Source organism: Lepeophtheirus salmonis, chromosome 1, assembly GCF_016086655.4.
Source record: "Lepeophtheirus salmonis chromosome 1, UVic_Lsal_1.4, whole genome shotgun sequence".
Lineage (NCBI taxonomy): Eukaryota > Metazoa > Arthropoda > Copepoda > Siphonostomatoida > Caligidae > Lepeophtheirus > Lepeophtheirus salmonis.
The window spans coordinates 23,077,144-23,098,168 of NC_052131.2; the positions used below are offsets into that span (position 1 = coordinate 23,077,144).

At 30.2% G+C, this 21,025-nt stretch overlaps 1 protein-coding gene across 10 annotated transcripts in view; it reads left to right on the forward strand.

Moving 5' to 3' along the window:
* The window catches only part of LOC121123780 (band 7 protein AGAP004871), a 179,097-nt gene that overhangs the window by 41,115 nt on the left and 116,957 nt on the right, over positions 1-21,025 (forward strand). For 7 of the 10 annotated variants that reach the window (XM_071889434.1, XM_040718907.2, XM_071889439.1 and 4 more), the window contains exon 2: positions 13,237-13,683. The exons of 2 other annotated variants lie outside the window; for them this stretch is intronic. In XM_071889434.1, coding sequence (XP_071745535.1) covers positions 13,290-13,683 — 394 coding nt within the window. In that variant the 5' untranslated portion in view covers positions 13,237-13,289. Of the gene's footprint in view, positions 1-13,158; positions 13,684-21,025 lie in introns of those variants that run through there. One more of the 10 variants, XM_040718905.2, reaches the window with a different exon arrangement.

Here is a 21,025-nt window from a genome sequence, read left to right on the forward strand (position 1 = left end):
CATCCTGGTATGAAGTAAAAAAATAAATATGGGTTTCCTCCATTTCTTGTTTTTGTTCAAGATTGTCTTTAGGCTGACGCATCACATATACATTTTGACATGTATGTTAAGCAATTCCAACAAAAATAGATCTGTAGGCAATAATTTACTTCATTTGATGAAGCTTACACATTTTAATTGGTTTATGTGGTTTATGGATTTATCAAAGCCATATTAGATATAATGTAATTTTAATCAATAATGCGACACTTGTCATTTAATTTGCAAAAGGAAAGAACAATTTTTGAGTACATAAATTCATTTCATTTCTTCTTCCCTGTTATAATTTTTTAAGTTTATTTTGCTCGTTCTTCTCCCTTCTTTCATTTTCTTTTTTTTTGTGTCCAAACCATTAATTTTTTATTAGATTGCTGTATAAATTATCATTTTTCATGATATAAATGAAAAAAAAAAAAAAAAAAATTAATGACAATTATAACTTATATATGTTCTAATAACAATGAGAAATAACTCTTGATTCATTTTACATATGTTCACTAAATAAATGGCTTATTTATTCTCCATTTTATTATTCAATTTTAAAAGATAAAGTCCTCTCAATATATAATATGACTTGTCAAAATCAAGTTACGTAAAATACATTTTCTTATATATCCAAAACATCCTCATTGTAGATATTGATGCGATGAGCTTCAAAAGATCCATCACTTTAGACTCAAGTTACAATGTTTTAGAGAATTATTGTATCTATTTTCCTTCTCCCTATTTGTGAGCCTAAGTCTATTCGAACTGGTAATTCGTAATTGAATATGAATAACATTTGATAAAAAGGATTTTTAGCAGGTTTGAAAATATTTTGAAAGTCTATAGATGAGCTACCAAATTATTAAATATCAAATATGTCGCAAATAATTACCACAAAAAAAAAACCTAACGTTTCATGACAATTTCTTTCCTCCAAAAAGAAACAGAAAAAAAAAATACAAAATCAGTTAATAGCTGCTCAATCATTTCCAACTATATAATTAGTATTTAATAATTCTTGGTGGAATTGCTTAGTGCTTAATAAAGTCAACATGCGTACCACTAATACAAATGCAACAAAGTCTGTTGTAACATTTGCTTACTTCTGTAAATTGCAAAGCTGATGATGCGTGCAGAAGCTCTCGACATTTAACTCTTGTTACGTCATATTTATAACGAAACCCCTTTTATAAGCATTAAACACATGCCTACTTCTAAAAAAAGAGACCCAGTTTAGTTTGAAATAATGAAGTAATTGACTAATTAAGATCTAATTTTCAAACTTTTTGGAGGAAAGGTTGAGGGATGCTTAAAAGCTCTAAGGTTGCCGAGGTAGATCCTTGACATAGTCATTTCTCCTTGATGGGATCATTTGCTCGATTTATTTTACATTTAATGTTGCTCCAGACAAAATAATTAATCAGGTTGAAATCCAGACTGCTTGGGGGACAACATTTCCTTCCCAATGATGGAATGATAGTGCTCAAGCAGCCACTTCAACAACCGTTCTGAGATCATCCGTATTCAGAAGAGCCTTACAAATCCTTTTGCACAATCCGGATTATGACGGAAGTCACGTTTCAGAGTTCCAAATTTTTATATCTCCATGTTGTTAGTGTGAGCAAAAATCATTATCACATTGCAACGCCCTTCCTCCTCTGTAAATTCAATCTTCTTTATGTCTCGAGCAGCCCTCACCAGGATGACTAAAACTTAAATAAAGTTTATTAATACTAAAACGTTTCTGTCCGCAGAAAAGAGAAACATCAGCCTTTCTGTTCCCATTACAAAACCACCGGAGCACACAGGTGCCAATTTGATATTAACAGCCTGTATTTATTGTAATAAGCCCTTTCCAACAACAAAAAGTCATTTACAAAATAATATAAAGTGAAACATTTATTCAATAATTTAATTAATTACTTTTATAAGTTGCTTAAGACTATGTATGTCAAAATATGCAAATTATTTGCATGCATGATAAGATCCGAATAATAATCCTTTTAAATTAATTTGTTTGTTAGGGGTTTGCAGTCTTATATTATACTATATAGATTCTTTCATTTTAAGGAAAATTTACAAAATACTTTAAGAAATTATAATTCGCTGTATCACTTACTAATGTATTCAAAATAAAAATTTATAGTAAGAATAAAGTTCCTTTGGAGTTTACAATTCCCTTATTTTTAAAGGCAGAGTAAAAAAAAACACATTAAAGTAAAACTTTATTCATCTTTCTTCTGTGATGGGGGGTTCTTTTAAGATTTATCCAAAAATGTGCAATAAAAAATAAACGAAATGGATGATAAAAAGTTATCGAATTTATAATAAAGTTTGAAAAAAAATAATTGTTCCTCGTTCCAAAAAAGCATTTCAATTATATTCAAATGATGATGATCAAAAAAGATCATTATTTATATAATGAAAAGAATAAAGCTTAAATCTTGGTAATTAAGGTCTATAATTTTATTTTTAAATTAAAGGTTCAATAACAAATGGATTAAGAAAGCCATGAATTTATTATTAGAAAACGACAATATCCCACTAATACATATATATTCACACTGCATTTGTTTTTGTTAGCTGTTGATTAGGAGATCACTGCCAACTAAGTTCGTATTGGTACTTAATATTGACTTAAATCGGTTCTCTCCCTGTTATTGGTCCTTGGCAAACGTTGCAAATTTACAAGCGTCGTCCACAAGTATCATATTTACTAATATTAGAGTTAAGTGTCTTAGTTCACGAATTGAATTGGACATGATCAAATTGTAAAGAATATATTATCTACAAGGGGGTGTGATAATCTATAGGTTGTTGTTTAAACGGCATTACCTGGAGTTATTAGGCGTCGACGAACATACAAATTTTGCCCAAATAATTTGAAAGATAACATCCTTAAAAATCCTTGTTATTACACTCGGTTTTTATAAGCACACTCACACATAGCTACTCATTCAATACTTATACATTACCTCCCCAAAAATAATGATAACAGTTTAATGATATAAAACTAATATGATTTGATGAGCCAGAGAGGACTTAATCCCGTTGTTAAACCTCATCTAAAGTCACATTCATTTTTCTAAATTTTATTTAAAGTACTTCCCTCTTTTTTTTCTTTTTTATAGGAGTTGATCTAAATATTTGCAAGATTTCATTAATTTTATAGAGTGCTCCTTGTATTTTATATTTCCTTTTTTTTCTTTAAACTATTTTAATCTATGAGTCAGCATATTCAATGCACGTGTTTTAATGCTTCATAAATTATTTTCTACTGGCTAGATGGGTCATCTTAAGTTGAATCGATGTTACTTTTTAAATACTCTTCCATGACAAAAGCAAGATTTTTCTGCAAAAGAACAGATGTTGCAATCAGTATCAACACACTGATCATTCGAATTGTATCTCATGGTCGCACAATCAAAAGTTATAATTATCTTAATGGGAATCCTTTTAGATTGAAGGAAGCAAGAGTTGCTGTTATTTCAAATACACAGGATTGCAACTCTGTATTATTATTAGAGATTAAATAATATTATTATACATGGAGTTTTAATTTTTTGCCGTAAGACGGCACCACTTTCTGCCTTTTTGTTTACAATCTAATATAAATAAACAACGCTCATGCCCCGTGGTTTTTGTAAATCTTTTAGTCACTATAATAGTCTGCCATTATTCTTAATTTATGCCTAATTAAAGTATTTACAACTCTTATAAAGATGGGTGAAGATAGATTAATGATGACGTTACATGTTGATATCTATAATGACCAGTGATGAAAATCCTGAGTATGACGGACATTTAAAAAAAAAAAAAATCACACGGTAATCCTGACAAGTTGAGAAATGTTTTGGAGGAGATCAGCTACAATCAGCAGTGATAAGGGAGGAGGGGAGAAGGAAATATACAAGGAGATTGGCAAGAATGACTCCTATGTCAATCTCCAATTCTACCCACAAAAAATGGGCCAGCTAAAAAATTCAAAGGATTTACATCACAATTGTTCTATGGGATTGCTGAAAAAAGAGTCGATATTTCTTCGAGTCGAACCAGCACTAATAAGATCCAACTGATGAAAACAGTTCAAGGGAGAATACATAGGATTTTTCATGAACCAAAAAAGTGTCGTATAAATTCCAACTGATTCGCGGTTTTTTTTCTATCCATTTATGAAGGAAAGGTTGCGAGATATAGTCAAGATCACATCGTGAAATAATAAATTGTGATTAGGGCTTTAGTTACATAAAGAAATTCTATAAGTCTATAAAATAAGTTTATCTCTAACTACGTACACTTAAAGAATAACATAAGTTGACACACACACTCTTTGTCTCTCTCTCTCTCTCTCTGAGTGGCTATACAAAAACAGGTATATTACATTATATACCTATATGTTTTTATTATCATTAATATCCAACGCATTGCAGTAAAAAACAACAACTAAAAATATAAGATATACTAAATTATTTGTAACTCATTTTAATGATGTGCTGGGATAATTTAGGGAAGACATAACTTTTAAATATCAGATAATTTCATACATGCTGATTTTGTCACGATGGTACTATTTTTGTAACGGTTCCGGATTTATGTTCACTATGGTTGGAGGCAAGAGGCTTAGAAATTTAGGGGGTACGTCATCAACACGACAGTTTTTTGTATAAAACATATTGGGTTGAGTTGTATAAAATAGGATCCGTGATTATGTTCAAATAAACAAAATCGAAACTTGATATGGCAACCTTGACAATTTGAATAATTTTTGAGAAGTGAGCAACTTAGCATTCATGACTAAGGATGCCATCTTTGTAAAGAAAAAAAATAGTTTATTAAATAGAAAAGAAAAGACAATTGTTGCGTGTGCTCTTTCTTCTTTTTTGCTCTTTATTTATTAGGTCGTCTTGGCGTTAACTTTCTCGTCTATCTCTGGTGTCAATTGTTCTATAAATACATCATTAAATATAATTATGATATTTTCCTTGCACTCATGCTATTTCAAACGTTGAAGGTTTTCCTCTTTATTGCAGTAATTCATATTTTCTCCCTCTCCCCCAAAAAAAAAAAAATCATATAACAGCCACTTGATAGTATCAAGTATTTTCTATACTAAAATGACATCCTTAGTTATCAGATTAGCTGCAAAAAGCCAGAAGAGGAAGGAATAAAAACATACTCCAATGTTGATCCTCAATTCTACTCCGAGTCCAACAAGGACTGGTTACTCTTTGTCCTTCATTAGAACATGTACAAGTGGAGGGGTGTCTGGAAGATTATAATTATGTGGGGAGGGCGATTTTTTTTTGAAAAAAAATCAAAAAAAACAATTTAAAAAAAGTTAAATTTTTGGGGAAAAATTTTCAAATATTACATTTTTCGGGGAGAAAAAATTGTATTTTAAATTTTTGTTCTGCTGCATAATTTGCCCGAATTATCTAAAAAAAAATCTTGGAAAAAGCAAAAGTTCCTTAATTTGGAAGGGGCTACAGCTCCTCCAGACAACTTCCGGCGGACGCCTCTAAAGTGATTACTTTATATCTTATTGCTCTCTCTTGAATAATTAAGGCATAATGATAAGAATTTTTGAAAAAAATACAAAAAAAAAAACCCTGCTTAGATTGCCTACTAGAAATAAATCTAGCACTTGTTACGGTCATATTTTATACAATTCTGATAAGGATGCCGTAAGAATGGGTTCTAATGTAATTTGAAATATAGTATCGTTCCATAAGTATTTGTTGTTCCCCTTCAATAATCTCCATTATATTATACACCAATAATTTATTGATGCAAGTCGTCAATTGACCTTTTTTTATTCTTTGACGTGCACCGTATTCAGTATTTTTTACCTCTTTAAGCGTACATATTAGTAAGAAGGAAATTCAAACATTCAATTCGACTTTTTAGGCTCTCTTGCTCTCTCTATATATACATGCTCATCGTGTATTTGACAAGTTTTTTCCATATTTAATTACAAAAAATCCCTTTGGAACGAATAAAAGAAACAGTATCACACCATAATGCATTGTTTTTCCCCTACCGATCCCATAAACAAAAATAAAAAAGGGTTTTTAGGCGGGAAACAATGACACACACACACAGAACTTTATTATTTTTTTAACAATTGAAACAATTCATCATAAATCTTGAAAAGAACATTAAAAGCACAAATAATTCTTATTGTCTCCTTTATGACTCTACCAGAGCTATTTACGAATATTTTTATAAAAGTCTTAATCAACTCTCGAGTTTTCAAACGAGTCGAGCACCAGCCATGTCGAGTTTTTTCCCCCCCCACTTTGATTCCGTCTGAGTCGAGCCTAAATTTGTAGTTTTATAATGAAACTTAAATGAAATTCGAATGATAGAGGTGTTGTGAGTACGCGTCAGTCTTAGTTTTAGACTCAGTTCTAACAATCAATACTAACAGTTCATTAAAAATATATATGATGCTTTAATAATAATACAACTATAGAACTAATAGAACCAACTTAAGCTTAAGGGACAGAAAAAATGTGTCCACTATAAAAAAAAAATCTCTTGTATCAAAATAGTTATACTGTCAAACCTGTATTAAGAAGTCTGGTATGTGATGCTGGAAAAGTAAATGCTTAGTGCAGGTGACCTCTTGAACTAGAAATGGTTATATTCATATATTAAATTCCACTAAAGGGATTGTTGATGGCAGCAAATTCGCTGCTCAATTTCTAGTGGCTACAGGTTACAGATTATTAAGGATTATTGCAAAGATTGTGGTAAGGTGTTCAATTCAGTTGTTCATGCTTTTGCGAAGTGTCCGTTTATGTTTTTAATGAGGAATATTGTAGTATGGATCTTAGAGGTCATGTAAACACCTTGCCAAACCACATCTCGGCAACAATTCTTTTTAGGCTTCCCAAAAAAATAAGTTAATTCCTTCGAAGAAGGCTAAAGTAAATGGGTTTGACATACTTAACTCTAAGTCTGACGTTGCAAAAATGTGGAACTTGAAGGAAACAATTGATAGCATGGAGTTAAGAGGCATACTTATTGAGAGTGTGGTAAGATAAATGTATTTAGTTTTGAAAATCCCTAAGGACGATAAATTAATGTTCGGTATAGCGGATATTGTACGTTTTTTTTCCAGTGAACTCAATAAAGTATATTAAAAATTTAAATAGCATTAGCGAGATCTTCAATAGCCATACAAATAGGTCAATCCTATATAATTACTTATATATTTCTGTCTTTTTGGTTATCTTTGGTTTTTCTCAGTTTTTAATTTATCTTTTATTTTTACTGATTTTTTTTTGTCTAAATTTTTTGTGTACTTTTGTAACTAAAGAGGTCTTTGGGCACTAATTTTAAATTACAATGTTTATTCATATTTTTATTAAATGTAATATAAAATAAAGACCTTTAAATCAAAACAACAACTAGAGATGGTGGTTTAGAACCATTCAAAAGTTGAAAATCTATATTATTAAAGCAATGTTTGTCACTGAATATATTTGTATATATGATATTTATTAATCCTTTTTGAGTATAGATACGTTACCTAACATATAACTATACAATCGAGCGTACACGTCATATTAAAAAATAAGGAAAAAAAGAAGATGTATGATGTTCTACAAAAACGAGATAAAAATGAATTAAGTCTCGCAGGGGTTTAGGTCAACTGGTATTTAAAAAAAATGTTGAAGATGATTACATAAAAAAAACATGGGGCTCTATATGAGGTTTAGCAACGAGTTAAAGTGCTCACCAAGTTATATTATTCTTTTATTCTTGAGAAGAGAATATCTAAGTATTAAGTAACTACGTGTGAGTACGCCCATAAAAACGGAGAGTAACCCTAAATATATATTGGAGAGTTACCTTCTATGGTATTAAAGAAAAGTTTATCTTATCGTCGACGTCTAATAACTCCGGACAATGCTGGCATTACCGCTAGTTGTCTATAAAAGTAAAGAATAATGGATAAAATCTACCCTTAGGACAGTAATGAGATAACATTCATTCTCGAATAGAGAGGGAAAGAAAGATAGAAATATGGAAAAAAACATTCACTGATGTACATTTTATTTATGAACTTGTCAAAAGAGAGTCTATAAATTTATAGCCGTTTTTGTTTTGTATTCAATAGTCTATGTAAGTTTAAAAGGTGACCTTTAAAATCAGGTTAATCTATTAAACTGTGTAAAAATTATGCTGGCATGGGATTGCAGGAATACACCTTATGCAGGTTTCCAATTTTATGAGATCCCTGCGAATGATCTGGAAGTCCAGTTTTGTAAAGGTATGAGTGTATACTAGCAATGTTTTTTCAATAATATTGCGCTTTTCTGACTCAGTCGTGAATTATTCTACGTCGACCATGGAGATCTCAAAAGAAGAAATTCGCGGTATTTTGAATTTTTACAATCTGTAAGGGAAAAATGCATGGATAGCCATTAAGAAAGTTTGCGATGTATACACGAGGCCGCATACATCTTCGATAACGCACGTGAGCTCCGGAAATTCGGATGGGAAGCTCTTTACAGTCCGGTCTTGGCACCAACTGACTACCACCTATTATTGTCTATGGCCAACGTGCTTGGGGGTACAAATTTGGCCCTAATATAGTCCTGTGAAAATTGGTTGTTCAAGTTTTTTTGACAATAGGTACAATGGCTTTGTACTAGAAGTACATTATGAAGTTGTATTCTCGCTGGCAAGAAGTTATCGAACAGAAAAGGGATACTTGGCTTAAATCGGTTCATTCTAACACTTCTTATAAAACATTGAAATAAAGCAAAAAAATACGAAACTACTCTTTCCACAAACTATTAGATCCTACCAACAGATGTTGATGAGATATACGCAACAACAGTCCCATAAATCAGCTTATACATAATTGTCTATGCCTTCTACCAAATGATTATTTATTCATACATTTTTGAAGGAGTACCTAAAGTGCCTTTTGAGTCTATTCGGTGGATAAACAAATCACCTACCTACCTATCTATGTGCGTTCAAAATGAGTATCATTTTTTTTTCTAAAAAGAAAGGATAATACTTATGGAGAAAGGAGCAATTTGGTTTAAAAGGTTAGCAAGATATGACAAATGACATTAAGGATCTGCTGTCATCATTTGATTGAGTTATACCGTTAATCAAAATAAAAAAAAGAAGGGAGTTTTCTTTTATCCATAATTGCTTTGACTTTAGTTTTGTATATGGATCCATGAAGGGGGGTTTATTCTAAAGCAGAGTTTCCCTACCTTTCTCTTAACTTGTACATTTTCACATTTTGAAACATAACTAGGTTGTACGTAGTCCTAAACAGTACAAATAGTATAAGTAAAAAGGCCAAAATTCAAAATTCAGTTCAATTAATATTTTTCCTTTTGTAAATTAAAAAAGGTACATTCCGTTTCTACGCCTCTAAATTAGATAGCTACTATTCAGCATATATTGCCAGTTATTAAACAAAGTTTCAGCTATTTTGGACGCGCAGTCGTTATATAATAGTCGTTTGAGTGAGTTGATGCGAGCGTTTTTGTGAAGATTATATAGCAAATAAACCTTTTCCCACTTTAATGTGGTGCACATTGGACATAATTAATTATACTTTGAGATGTATAAGGCCAATTATTTAGAAATATGTAACTAAATTAATTTTAAGCAGTATTAATCTTATTATTACACCATGTGTGTAAAAATTGATATTTTTGTACCATGGTTTAAACTAATCGTTTTTTTAAGTATTCATTTTTATTTCGAAAAACCAGAAATTCTTGCCATAAATTTTTAAGATTTTTTCGAAAGGTTCACTGACTTTAAACTGTAGGTCGGAAAAACCATACCATGTCCCCAAAAATTATATACAAACATCAAACGTTTTGTATTTATGAAATCTCTTCTTCTTATAAAGAATAATTATTTTGACTAAAGGTCCGATTAAAAGTTGACGTGTAGCGACTGTCAAATATGCAAAATTCTTCGGTAATTAAATTTATTATTTTTCTATTCATACTTTTTGTATTTTAATGATGTAAATCCGAAGTATAACCAAACTGAGGCCAATTTTTGCCAATGAAGTGGATTTTTTCTTTAAGCCTACCATAGATTTGGGTTCTAGGTACTTGGGCCTCAAACTGTTTGCCTCATGATATAATGCCTTAAACCATTTCGCCTTAAAACTTTTTTGCCTCCAGGATATTTTCCCTTAATAACTAATTAAATGAAATTTGTACGTCATGATTTTTATTCTTGTTAATCAAATTGAGGAATTTGTATTTCTATAAAATGCATTTAATTGTTGTTTTCTGCCCCAAAATTTCAATGTAAACACCAAAAAAATCTCACTATGCAATGAATTCGAACCAGAGACTAAATAGGACATAAAATCATTATAATAAGAAAAACATAAATAAAAAGACACGGCAACAATTTGAAACGAATAATAGCTAATCACTTCTCCGTTAGTAGTTATCATTAGACGTGATGGATTATTAGTCTAGAAAAGACTCACGGATTGACGGAAAATCATAATACGAAGCAAGAGTATAATTAGATTATTACTCCAACATAAAACAAACATTTAATGCATTTTATAGTAGTACATTTCACATTTTTTATTAAAAATTCAAAGTGAACATCCATTTCAACCAAAAACAAACAATAACGGCCTATAAATTTCATTTATTTACATTTTAAAGGCAAAATATCCAAAGGCAAAATTATTGAGCACCCTGGATTTTCTAGTAAAAAGTATTGTTAAATCGTTCTTTAATATGTCCCTTAAAATTGGTCCTTGAAAGCGTTATATGTTTTAAAGCTCTTGAACAAGGCATTTGGAAAGGAGCTAAATATTTCATTAATTAATGTTGCATGTCTTCATAATGGTATTTGATTCATGAAAGTCCGTAAAACTCTTGTTTTTTGTTAATTATGCAATAAGTTTTGTTTTTGAAAAAATTAGCTACATTTTTTTTGGATAGCGATAACTTTTGAAATTATTCATTAATATTTATGCTATTTTTTATGAAATTAGGAAGACAAGCCTATGTATATTAAAAGGTTTTGTTTATTGGGATTTAAATAGCATTTTCAACTGCCGGCTAAAGTTCACATTTATTATTGATATTTAAGCTATAGAACACGAAAATGAGCATTAAAATTGTCAATGATAGTAGGTTTGACTATTTTTAAAATCACTTTTTTTATTATAATATAGAGCCATATTAATAAAAGTCACTATGTATATAGATGAAAATTTAAGTTAATAATCATTTATTAAAACATTCCAGCATTCAAATAATAAATTATATGAATGTTATATTCAACAAAATGTGTCTAACCATACAAAAATTAAGACACATGAAGTATGGAAGCAAGTATTTTTTTTCCAATTACATTAAATAATAGTTAGAACTATTAGCATTATATCAAAACTTTAAAAGATTTGAGGTTATAAAAATAGTATTTTTAGGTTGTACCATAAGACTTATTCTTTAGTTGTCGTTATAAGATAATACAATTTCAAAAAAAAATCTTCTATGGAAGACCTTTCATTTTTCTTGACTTTTGTATGATTTGACAGATTTTGTAAGAGCTGTCTGTATTCAAGATATCTTAGTAAATATTTCATCTTCTGAATTTTTTATATTATTTGTTATATTTTTTAATTTTTATCTGAATATTTATTTCATTTAGAAATATACATCTGAATCAAAATTATACTCTGAAAACGTGATTGAAAAAGAAGGTTTTAATTCCCTACAACAATAAAAAATTTAATGATCATTATCGGTTCCTATGGCTTAAATAACAATAATTAAAGTGAATTTTAGACGGCAGGAGTTCCAAGACCTGAATTTTGTTGTATAGTGTTATAATCAGTCTATACATCATTAAATCACAACTTTTAAATGAAAAAATAAGTATTTTTTATGATTTTTTTAATATAATATAGTAATCCAAATACGCGAGAAATAAGTATATAGAATAGATTCTAATTTGTTGTACTTAGAATTGAGTATTCTACAGATCTTTCTTCTAAAACTTGCATTCTTTAATTTTCGATTAACCCATTCTGGAATTATCAAAATATTATAATAAGTATTTCGATACTTTTTGACATTTTTGGACTTAAAATATAAAACAAATATGGACAATTGACATGCACATACTTACAGGGGCGTCTGCTGATTTTTTGTGTAGAGAGGGGGACTGCATTAGAAATTGAATGACTGTTTTATTTATTTATGACACTTTTTATTTTTGCTTTTTGGGGAGACAATTTGTTTGGGGTGGGAAAGAAGGAGTGACTCAGAATTTGTATGGTTTATGTCATCATTGGGTAATTTTTTTTTTGTAGTGTAATGGAGCTGCAAGTATTGAATCAAATCTCATTTTATTTAAATGTTCCTCTAATTGGTCAGATGGAGTTGCACTGATTAAATATCACTTAAAGCGAAAAAAAATTAACTTTTTTTTTGAAAAAAGTTCCACAAAATAAATTTCAATTATTAATTTTTTTGAAAAACAATAAATTCAAATTCAATTTCATATTTAAAATTATTGTAAAAAATCCCTATTATTGATGAAAAATTAAATATTTGATAATTTTTTTTAAAACCCATGTCTTTTCACCAAAAGTAACAAAAATATGGGTATTTACCAAATAATTTTCAAAAATTAAATTTAAAAAAAAAATTAAAAATCCTCAACTGTTCTCAAAAAAATTATTTCTTTAAAAATCAAATTTAACTATAAAATTTTTTGAAAAAAAAGGAAACATTTAATTTTCTAGTAAAAAGCAAAAATTACTTAATTTGGGGGAGGCTTTTTTTTCTTCATAACTTAGGAAAGTAATAAATAAGAATCGGAATCGAAAATTAACCATTATTTTCCAGATACCGATACCTCAAAAATACACCGATTCTCCCATTCTGATTAATCACCCCATCACTAATTTGAATAGCCTTAACGACACAATTGTTTTATATTATCAGTCAAAAAAGTATCGAAATAACAATAGATATTTGTATTTTTTTGTGTCAGAACCGATGCGAAAATACTGGTGACAACACATTTACTTAAAAAATGATACAGGAGACCCTATTTAAAACCCTTATGTAAATGCTTAATTTGTATAGTAATTTCGATCAAAGATTATAATATTTATATATAACAATCATCCTTATACAATGGGGACAATATATAGACAAACACACTCCCTAGACTTCTAAGCATTATGCCCTGAATTCCCTTCCTCAAGTCAATTGTACAGCCATATGAACGGAGGAAAGGAAGAGAAGAGTCCCTCAGGGGAGGGTGGGATGACAAATGGTGGACATTCATCACATCCCGCTCCTACCACAATTACAATAAATCCATCGGCTCCCATACTTAACGACCGAGATGAGAGCACTCATTCACGTATTGGAGGGAACGGCATCCTTGTAGAAGGACACTCTTCTGCACTTCGAGGGGCTCAAACAAGAGCACATATAGTAGCAACGTCAACGCCGTCTAACCGTGGTGAGCGAATAGGACGCCTTGGTGGGAGAGGAAGTGTATCTATTGATCACAATCATCATCACTCTGACACTAATGGACAGGAGGAATCCTTTTCAAGAAGAAGATTTTCAAAGAGACGTCAGCGTAGGAAATCCTTTGAGCCAATAGGTAAGTGAAAAATTAAGATATCCATATTTTCATGAACAACCTATTGGGCGTACATGCTTGTTCATACATAATGGTTCTCCACCGAGATCCATATTTCCTTCTGTTATCCTTATTCTGCGGCCCATTTTTTGTTATTTAAGCTAAGAAAATATTTTCCTTGCCTACGTTGAATTTTAACCGAGTAAACAAAATTTATTTTGTGTTATTTGGACTGTCTTTAAGATATCCGCTGCCTACTTTTGGGATCGAAATCCACCTGTTGACAAACACCAATTTTGTAGTGGGTCTGACTCTGACAATTTACGAGTGCACTGCGATGTATCGTTTCTAAAATAACTTCAAAAATTTGTAATAATATGCTACTTAATATTTAATCAGAGTTTGTCATTTTGATCTAAAATACAAGAGTTAAAAGTTTCATTTAATGCGCACTTAAGCTTTTTCATGGCAATTCAATTCATCTTTCTTTGCAATTCATTTTCAAAAATAATTATACAATTCTTTTTGCTAATTTTTTCTCCAAAGTCATAAATTCGTTGTTAATAAATATTTTTATTTGTTGCATTTTTTCTGTTGAGACAAAAATTAATGATAACATTAGAATTTTTTCTGCTAAATCGGAAAAGTAAATATAATGACTCTCTAGCCATTTTCTTTAAATTCTTAAAGAAATCTCAATTCTTAAAATATACTCACTAGAATAGTTATATGTTGTAGCAGTTGAATTTTATAACCTGAGCTTAATTTTCAAAACTGGATCTGCCTCCCCATAGCCTGCTCTGTGTTTCCAGATTCGTTTATTTTTAGCCATATGTAGCAAAATTTATTCGTGCTCATAAAATATATTCTCTAGTTAATTTTTTTAATGATTTCAAAAATTATGAATTTTGACCGCTGATTTCTAATAATTATATTATTGTTATCAATCCTTTTTTAAGGATTTGTCCAACCTGAAATTTTTTGAGTCGATATTATACAAAAACATACAGTTTAAATATTTATTATTATGGTGTTGTCCAGATAAATTGATAATTTTTTTTTTGCAATTTAGAAAGATTAAAAAAGTTCCACTCATTGGTTCAAAAAGTTAGAATTTGATATTTAATGAATAACAAATATGTGTCTTATTTACACTATAGTTGATGAAAACATTAGGATTGCGTGTTTTACATTTTAGGGAACAAGTTCTACGAAAATATGAAATGTATAAATTGTCAAAATAAGAAAAAAATTCACAAAAAAATCTAGTTTTTTAAATTTTCTTCAAAGAACAATATACATAATACTATATAGTTCTGCTACTAACACTAATGACTTCACTTTTTCATTTTTCTTGTAAACGTATGCAATTTTTCCTTACTCAACATAATTTATTTTGAATGTTAAAGTATCAGATGATTTACTATATCACTCTGCGACTTATAGAAGTATATATTATATTACGTTTTTGGCAAGTCTCATGACACAAAATAGGTCAATAGTTCCTACATAAGTAATTTTGTGTGGGTTCTGAGAAAGTAGATTAACATGATGAAAATCTAGTCTAGAATGAACATTTAAAAAAAAAAAAATCAACATAGAAATCCTGACAATTTGAAGAATGTTTCGGAGGAGTGAAAGAATATTGCTCATGGGGTTTCATTTGCTCAGCAACAATCAGCTATGACATTTAAGGGGTGAAAAAAGTATATACAAAAGGACATCGGAAAGAATTACTCCGATGTCGATCCCCAGTTCTACTCTGAGTCCAACAAGGATTTACAATTATAACTCGGTAGCAAATCCTCAGGGTTCCGCTCCGTCTTTTATGAGCACATTAGAATTTTCAATCCGGTTTTGAGTATAATTGAATCTAATTAGGAGAGGAAGTCTAATACTCAGGAATTAAATAATAACGACAACTGCTAAGGAAAAGAACAGTCATTTTTCCGATATCAATTCCACAAAAACACAAAAAAAATAAAAAATACACAAGATTTTTATCACTGTAGAAGAATTAAAAAATTACATAATAATAAATAAATTTTCTTTGTAGTTCTATAATTCAAATTGTAATACTTTAAAGGACTTACAAGCTAGACATGGTCTGATATCAAAATATTTTCCGATACGATATTTTAGAAATGATTTGATGAACGCTTACACACAAAATTCTGTTTGATCACAATCGGATTGTTCAAGTTTTTTGTAAAGTTTTAAACAAATGTGACAGCCTCCCCCTTTTAAAAGGCTCTGAGATCTGTCAGGTAATTTTGGAATTATAATAATTGAAAAACATGCTGTTCATTTATCTTGTTAAGTCCCTTATTGGTTATTGATTTACTTGATTGAAAAGTCTCACTCGTGGGAGACAAATTTATTGGTATATTAAATCTTCGAGTTATGAAGGACGGATTCATCAATTTGATCCCACTTAAGTACTTTTAGCAAGATGATTGTCATTAAAAAAAAATTACGATTTTTATGTAAGACAATCCTAAAAACCCATGTTAATGAATAAATCTTATCTTGGATTAAATACCTAGTGTAATGATCTTTGATGAAAATAATATGATCAATCTGTTTGTTGGAAAAAAACAACCGAATGTGTTCATCCTGACAGTTTGAATAATGTTTTTTGAGGAGATCATGACGTTTGATTAAATTAGCTGCGAGCAACTATAAGGTGAAATAAATAAACAAAAATATAGCTTTGTATCTACATATAGCCAGGAATTACTTTGATGTTGATCCTCAATTCTACTCCGAGTACAACAAAGAAATACTCTTATAACTGTTCAGCGTTACACTCTGTCATTCATGAGAAGCGTGTTCGTTGTAACACTTTTTAGTTTATTTGTATAGTATGTTCTTTCCTCAAGAATGAAAGAAAAAGAAATAAAGCTATAGAAAAATCCAGCTTTAGATTTTTGAATTTTTTTTTTCAAAAAATTTTATGTATGAAATTTTTTTCACAAAAATAAGCTGGAATGCACACCTACTTAAAATATGTTTCCAGCTGATGAGTAGCTATATTAATGAATTCAACAATATTTTGAGATGCATTCTAGATACATGCATTGATATGTAATTAATAATATGTAAATTACTTATTTTCCTTTATTTTAGAATACATTATTATATTATTTGCAATTAAATAATACCCCACACACAGAAAAATATTAAGAAAGCGAAACAGATGTCTTAATTAGAGATATATCTACGTTAGGACATACATACAGTTATTCTTGGAATATGGTCAAGGAGGCATTAAACAAATTATAGTTCAACTTTGAATTCCTTTTTAATCCTGGATATTGAAGGGATTTCTAAAATACATCATAATTAATGTCCCTCCCTTAGAACTAAATTTTAAATTCCAAGTACTGCCAGTTTGGAGAAAAAAAAGCTGAAAATCAACATTGTAGCTCTGAGAAATTGAAAATAGTTTTGAAGTAGAGCAGTTTAGCTGTCATTACTTTTCATTAAATTAGCTCCAAGTAGCTATAAAAGGAGGTCTATTAATTAAAATACATATTCATCCATTGTAGTTGTTATGGATTGATTTGTTTTAAATATAACCTGTTTGTTTGATACTAAAGCCCTGCAACTTGACATGTTGACTTTAGTAAAGTCAAAAAAAAAAAAAAGAAGGTAACGGACAGTGAACATGGTAACCCTGACAGTTTAAGAAAGCTTTGGAAGAGATCATCTTAGCTGTCATGACATTTCATTAAATTAGCTATAAACAGATATGAGAGGAAGGAAATGAACACAAATCCCACTCCGTATCAAGTAAGGGCATCGGCAGGAATTACTCCATTTTCAATTCTCAATTCTACTCCGGGTCAAACAAGGACTTACAATTACAACTCCTGAACAAATGCTCAATGCTATCTTCGATTGCATAATTTAACTTAATTCAAGATGATGGTATTAGCTATAAATAGCCATTGTTTCTGAATAATATATGTTATATATATGTAAATTAATTAGTATTGCTTGACAGAACTATTTTTTTAATATTTGTATTTATTAGTGATTTTAGTATTTAAAATAAACTATTATTCTGGAAGATAACAATAATTAATTTACCTCATTTTAAATTCAATTATGTTATGCAATCGCATATATTAAATATCATTTTTCGGCCAAATGCCCGCTCCAAAAATTGTCTTTTGGTAAAATGCCCGTTTGGAAAATTGTGTCTTGGCAAAGATATATTTTTCCAAAAGTCCTAGAAGCGTTCCATCTATAGAGTTGATTGATTAGATGTCCATACACCTTACCGTGTATAAAAAATAAATTTTTAAGAAATGTGCTTATTATAATCTTTAAACCTCAACAACTCTACTTTAAAAAATGAATGCTACTTAAAATGTGTATTTTTATAGGAGTGAAAAATCATGATTAATTAAATTTTGGAAGCACGAAAATTACTAACGCTTCGATGCTAATACTATCTCTCAGAAAGAATTCTTGACATTGTAAATAATATTTCTGCTACTTAAATCAATGCGTGTCAATACATACAGTAGTACATTTAAATCTGAACACTTACTAATTCAATTCTTAATGACGGAAGAATTATTGAAATTAACTTATATTTCAAAATATTTAAGTGTAACAATTAACTACAAAATAAAGCACACCTAGCTCTCAACCTTAGATACAAGTCGAGAAAATGACACTTCAACGTGAAAGACGAATTTCCATTCATATACTCCAAGCAGCAGGAACCCCGTATACGTCGTCAGCAATTACGAAACGTTGAAGAGGAAAAAGGGCTCTGTCAAAAAATGCCAAACTGGACCCAGATGAGTTAAAGAAAACCGCCCAATACCTTCAAGTGCATGAGGTCTTGGGGTTTTACACCAGAATGTCCTGAGAACAATAAATAAAGACTCTTTTGAATGAGTCTTTTGAACTCTCTTTTGACAATTATGGCCCCTTCCAGCAATGATGCCAATCCTCTTGACTATAACTTTTGGGTGCATGTCGAAATCATCCAAACACCAAGGCCCTCAATGCTACTGCCAGTCAGCACTGGGATGCTAGGACAGAGGATTACATTCCACCCCCGCCACTTGGAAGCCATCATTGCCACTAAGGATGACTACATTAATGATTAAGATAGTTATAGTATTAATTTTATTGAAATTCTATTGTTAAATAATAAATGATATCTTGTTGAAGTTTAAAATGAAAAGAGTTCACATTTTAATGGACCACTCGGTATAATATGTAAAGTTGTAATAAATAAATTAGTAATACACCTAAAAACAATCTTACGAGCAAAAAAGAGATAAAGATTTTTAAAAGGAAAAGAGATCCATCATCATTATTTCGTGTTCTTTCTATTTTTTCTATTCCCTTCCTCCCTCATATTTGATGTATGACGGACCAAGGAAGAAACGAACCCACCCACCGACTACTAATACCTCCTCAATCATACTTTTTACTTTTACTTTTTTATGTAGTTATGTTTGTATCATAATGATATTAATAACTATAATGAAAATACATATATTTGCGCTTTAATAATTATGAAATATTACAAAGGAGTTTTTTATTCCTTTTTATTTTTGTTGTGGTTGGTCACATTTTGTCATGGAGGATCTTATTTTTTTATCTCACTAACAACCTAGTTAGATGGTGGTGTGTATATACCATAATGAAGAAACCATATTTCTTCATTAATATACCTACATAATTTGGCAAGAGGTATTTCAGATCATTTCTGCTTTCCTACGCTTAGTAGGGACCCTCTTATATTTGAAAGTAATATCCAAAACCTATAACATAACAAGGACGTATATACGTATTATAAGATAGCCAATTAAGTAATATAACATTTTTATACCATGTTACATTCAATTTACACATATTATATGTTAAAGGTCATTATAATTGCAAGAGCAAAGGGACCCAATATGGATAAAAGATTAACATGGATATAATTAGTGATAGGACGATTAAAAAAAAATCCCTATGCCGATGCGATTTTGAAATGCTGTACTTATTCCAGATATCTAGATCTTCATGCTTCCAGTTGTGTGGTATTACTCAAACACACATTCCTACCTATTGAGCGTACCTGTATTACTAGAGCTAGAATTACTCTCTACGCTTTATCTATAAGTCAAACCCTGGACATATTGCTAGTGTTGATCGGCCCTTATTTAAGATTGAGGACCGCGGTCCAGTCTGGCCCCATCCAGTACAGTTTAGTGCTGTGTCTGTGCATATTTATTCGGTTGAGTCCAGTCCATTTTTAGGACAGACCCGTAGGACTATCAGTCCTTGGGATTGGTCCTTAATTGTCAGTCCTTGGAATTCTTTTTAAAAATGGCAATGGTATAAGAGGGATGATGGATCAATTTTACCGTCTTTAAGGACGACAAGTGGGACTGGACTGAATCGCAATCCTCGGTTCCAAGTAAGGACCGACTCAACACTCCCACTTGTCAGTTTTTAAAGAAGGTCAAGTGTATTTTTCATTTTTTTATTATTCTTTATATAGGAGATAAATTATATCACTAAGTAAAAAATATAATATGTTCATATTAGGTCGCAAATTTTAAGGAAACATTAATATTTTGAACGAAGTACGAACAATGCACTTAATACATATCTCATCAATCTTATTTGGCTTAATAAACTTTCGATATTTAAAAAAAAAAAAAAAAAAAAATCCATGGACCGACAGTTAAAAACTGGGCAAATCAGGATCATCATTGACGTCTGTCAACGGCTTATTAGCGATGTTCATGCTATGATTATTTTTGTCAAAATTAAGCAGTTTTGGGTCAAACTTCTCTGACTATTGTTTCATGCCCAAAACGTTCGAAAAAATTTCATGGTACGAGCCCACCAACATATCAATATCTTTAGAAACTTTTCTGATAGTCATTCGACTATTTTCAAAAATAATTTATTCACTGCTTTAACTTTTTGAACGTGGTTGTCCTGTATTGTCATCTTTCTGGACATCTTGAAAGAGTTTAAACCCCATATAAACATTTTTTTTTACAGAGAACAGTTTCACTGTATGCCTTTGTCAAAACTTCAAGTGTTATTGAAGAACTTAATTTCATTTTTTACACAAAATTCCATGCAAAGTCTTTGATCCTTGTTGTTTAATAGCCAAAAAACGCCGACCACACAAAATACTACTAACCCTGATGTCTCTCACAAACAAACTAAGTATATAATATAAAGATTTAAAAAATAAATATATGTTCGTTTTCGAATATATTAACATAAAAACAATCAAAAAATCTAGAATACTAAATATACGTTAGAAAAGTCATGTACTGTTTGAACACACCTCATATAGATATTGTCTCTTTGGCATGAATGT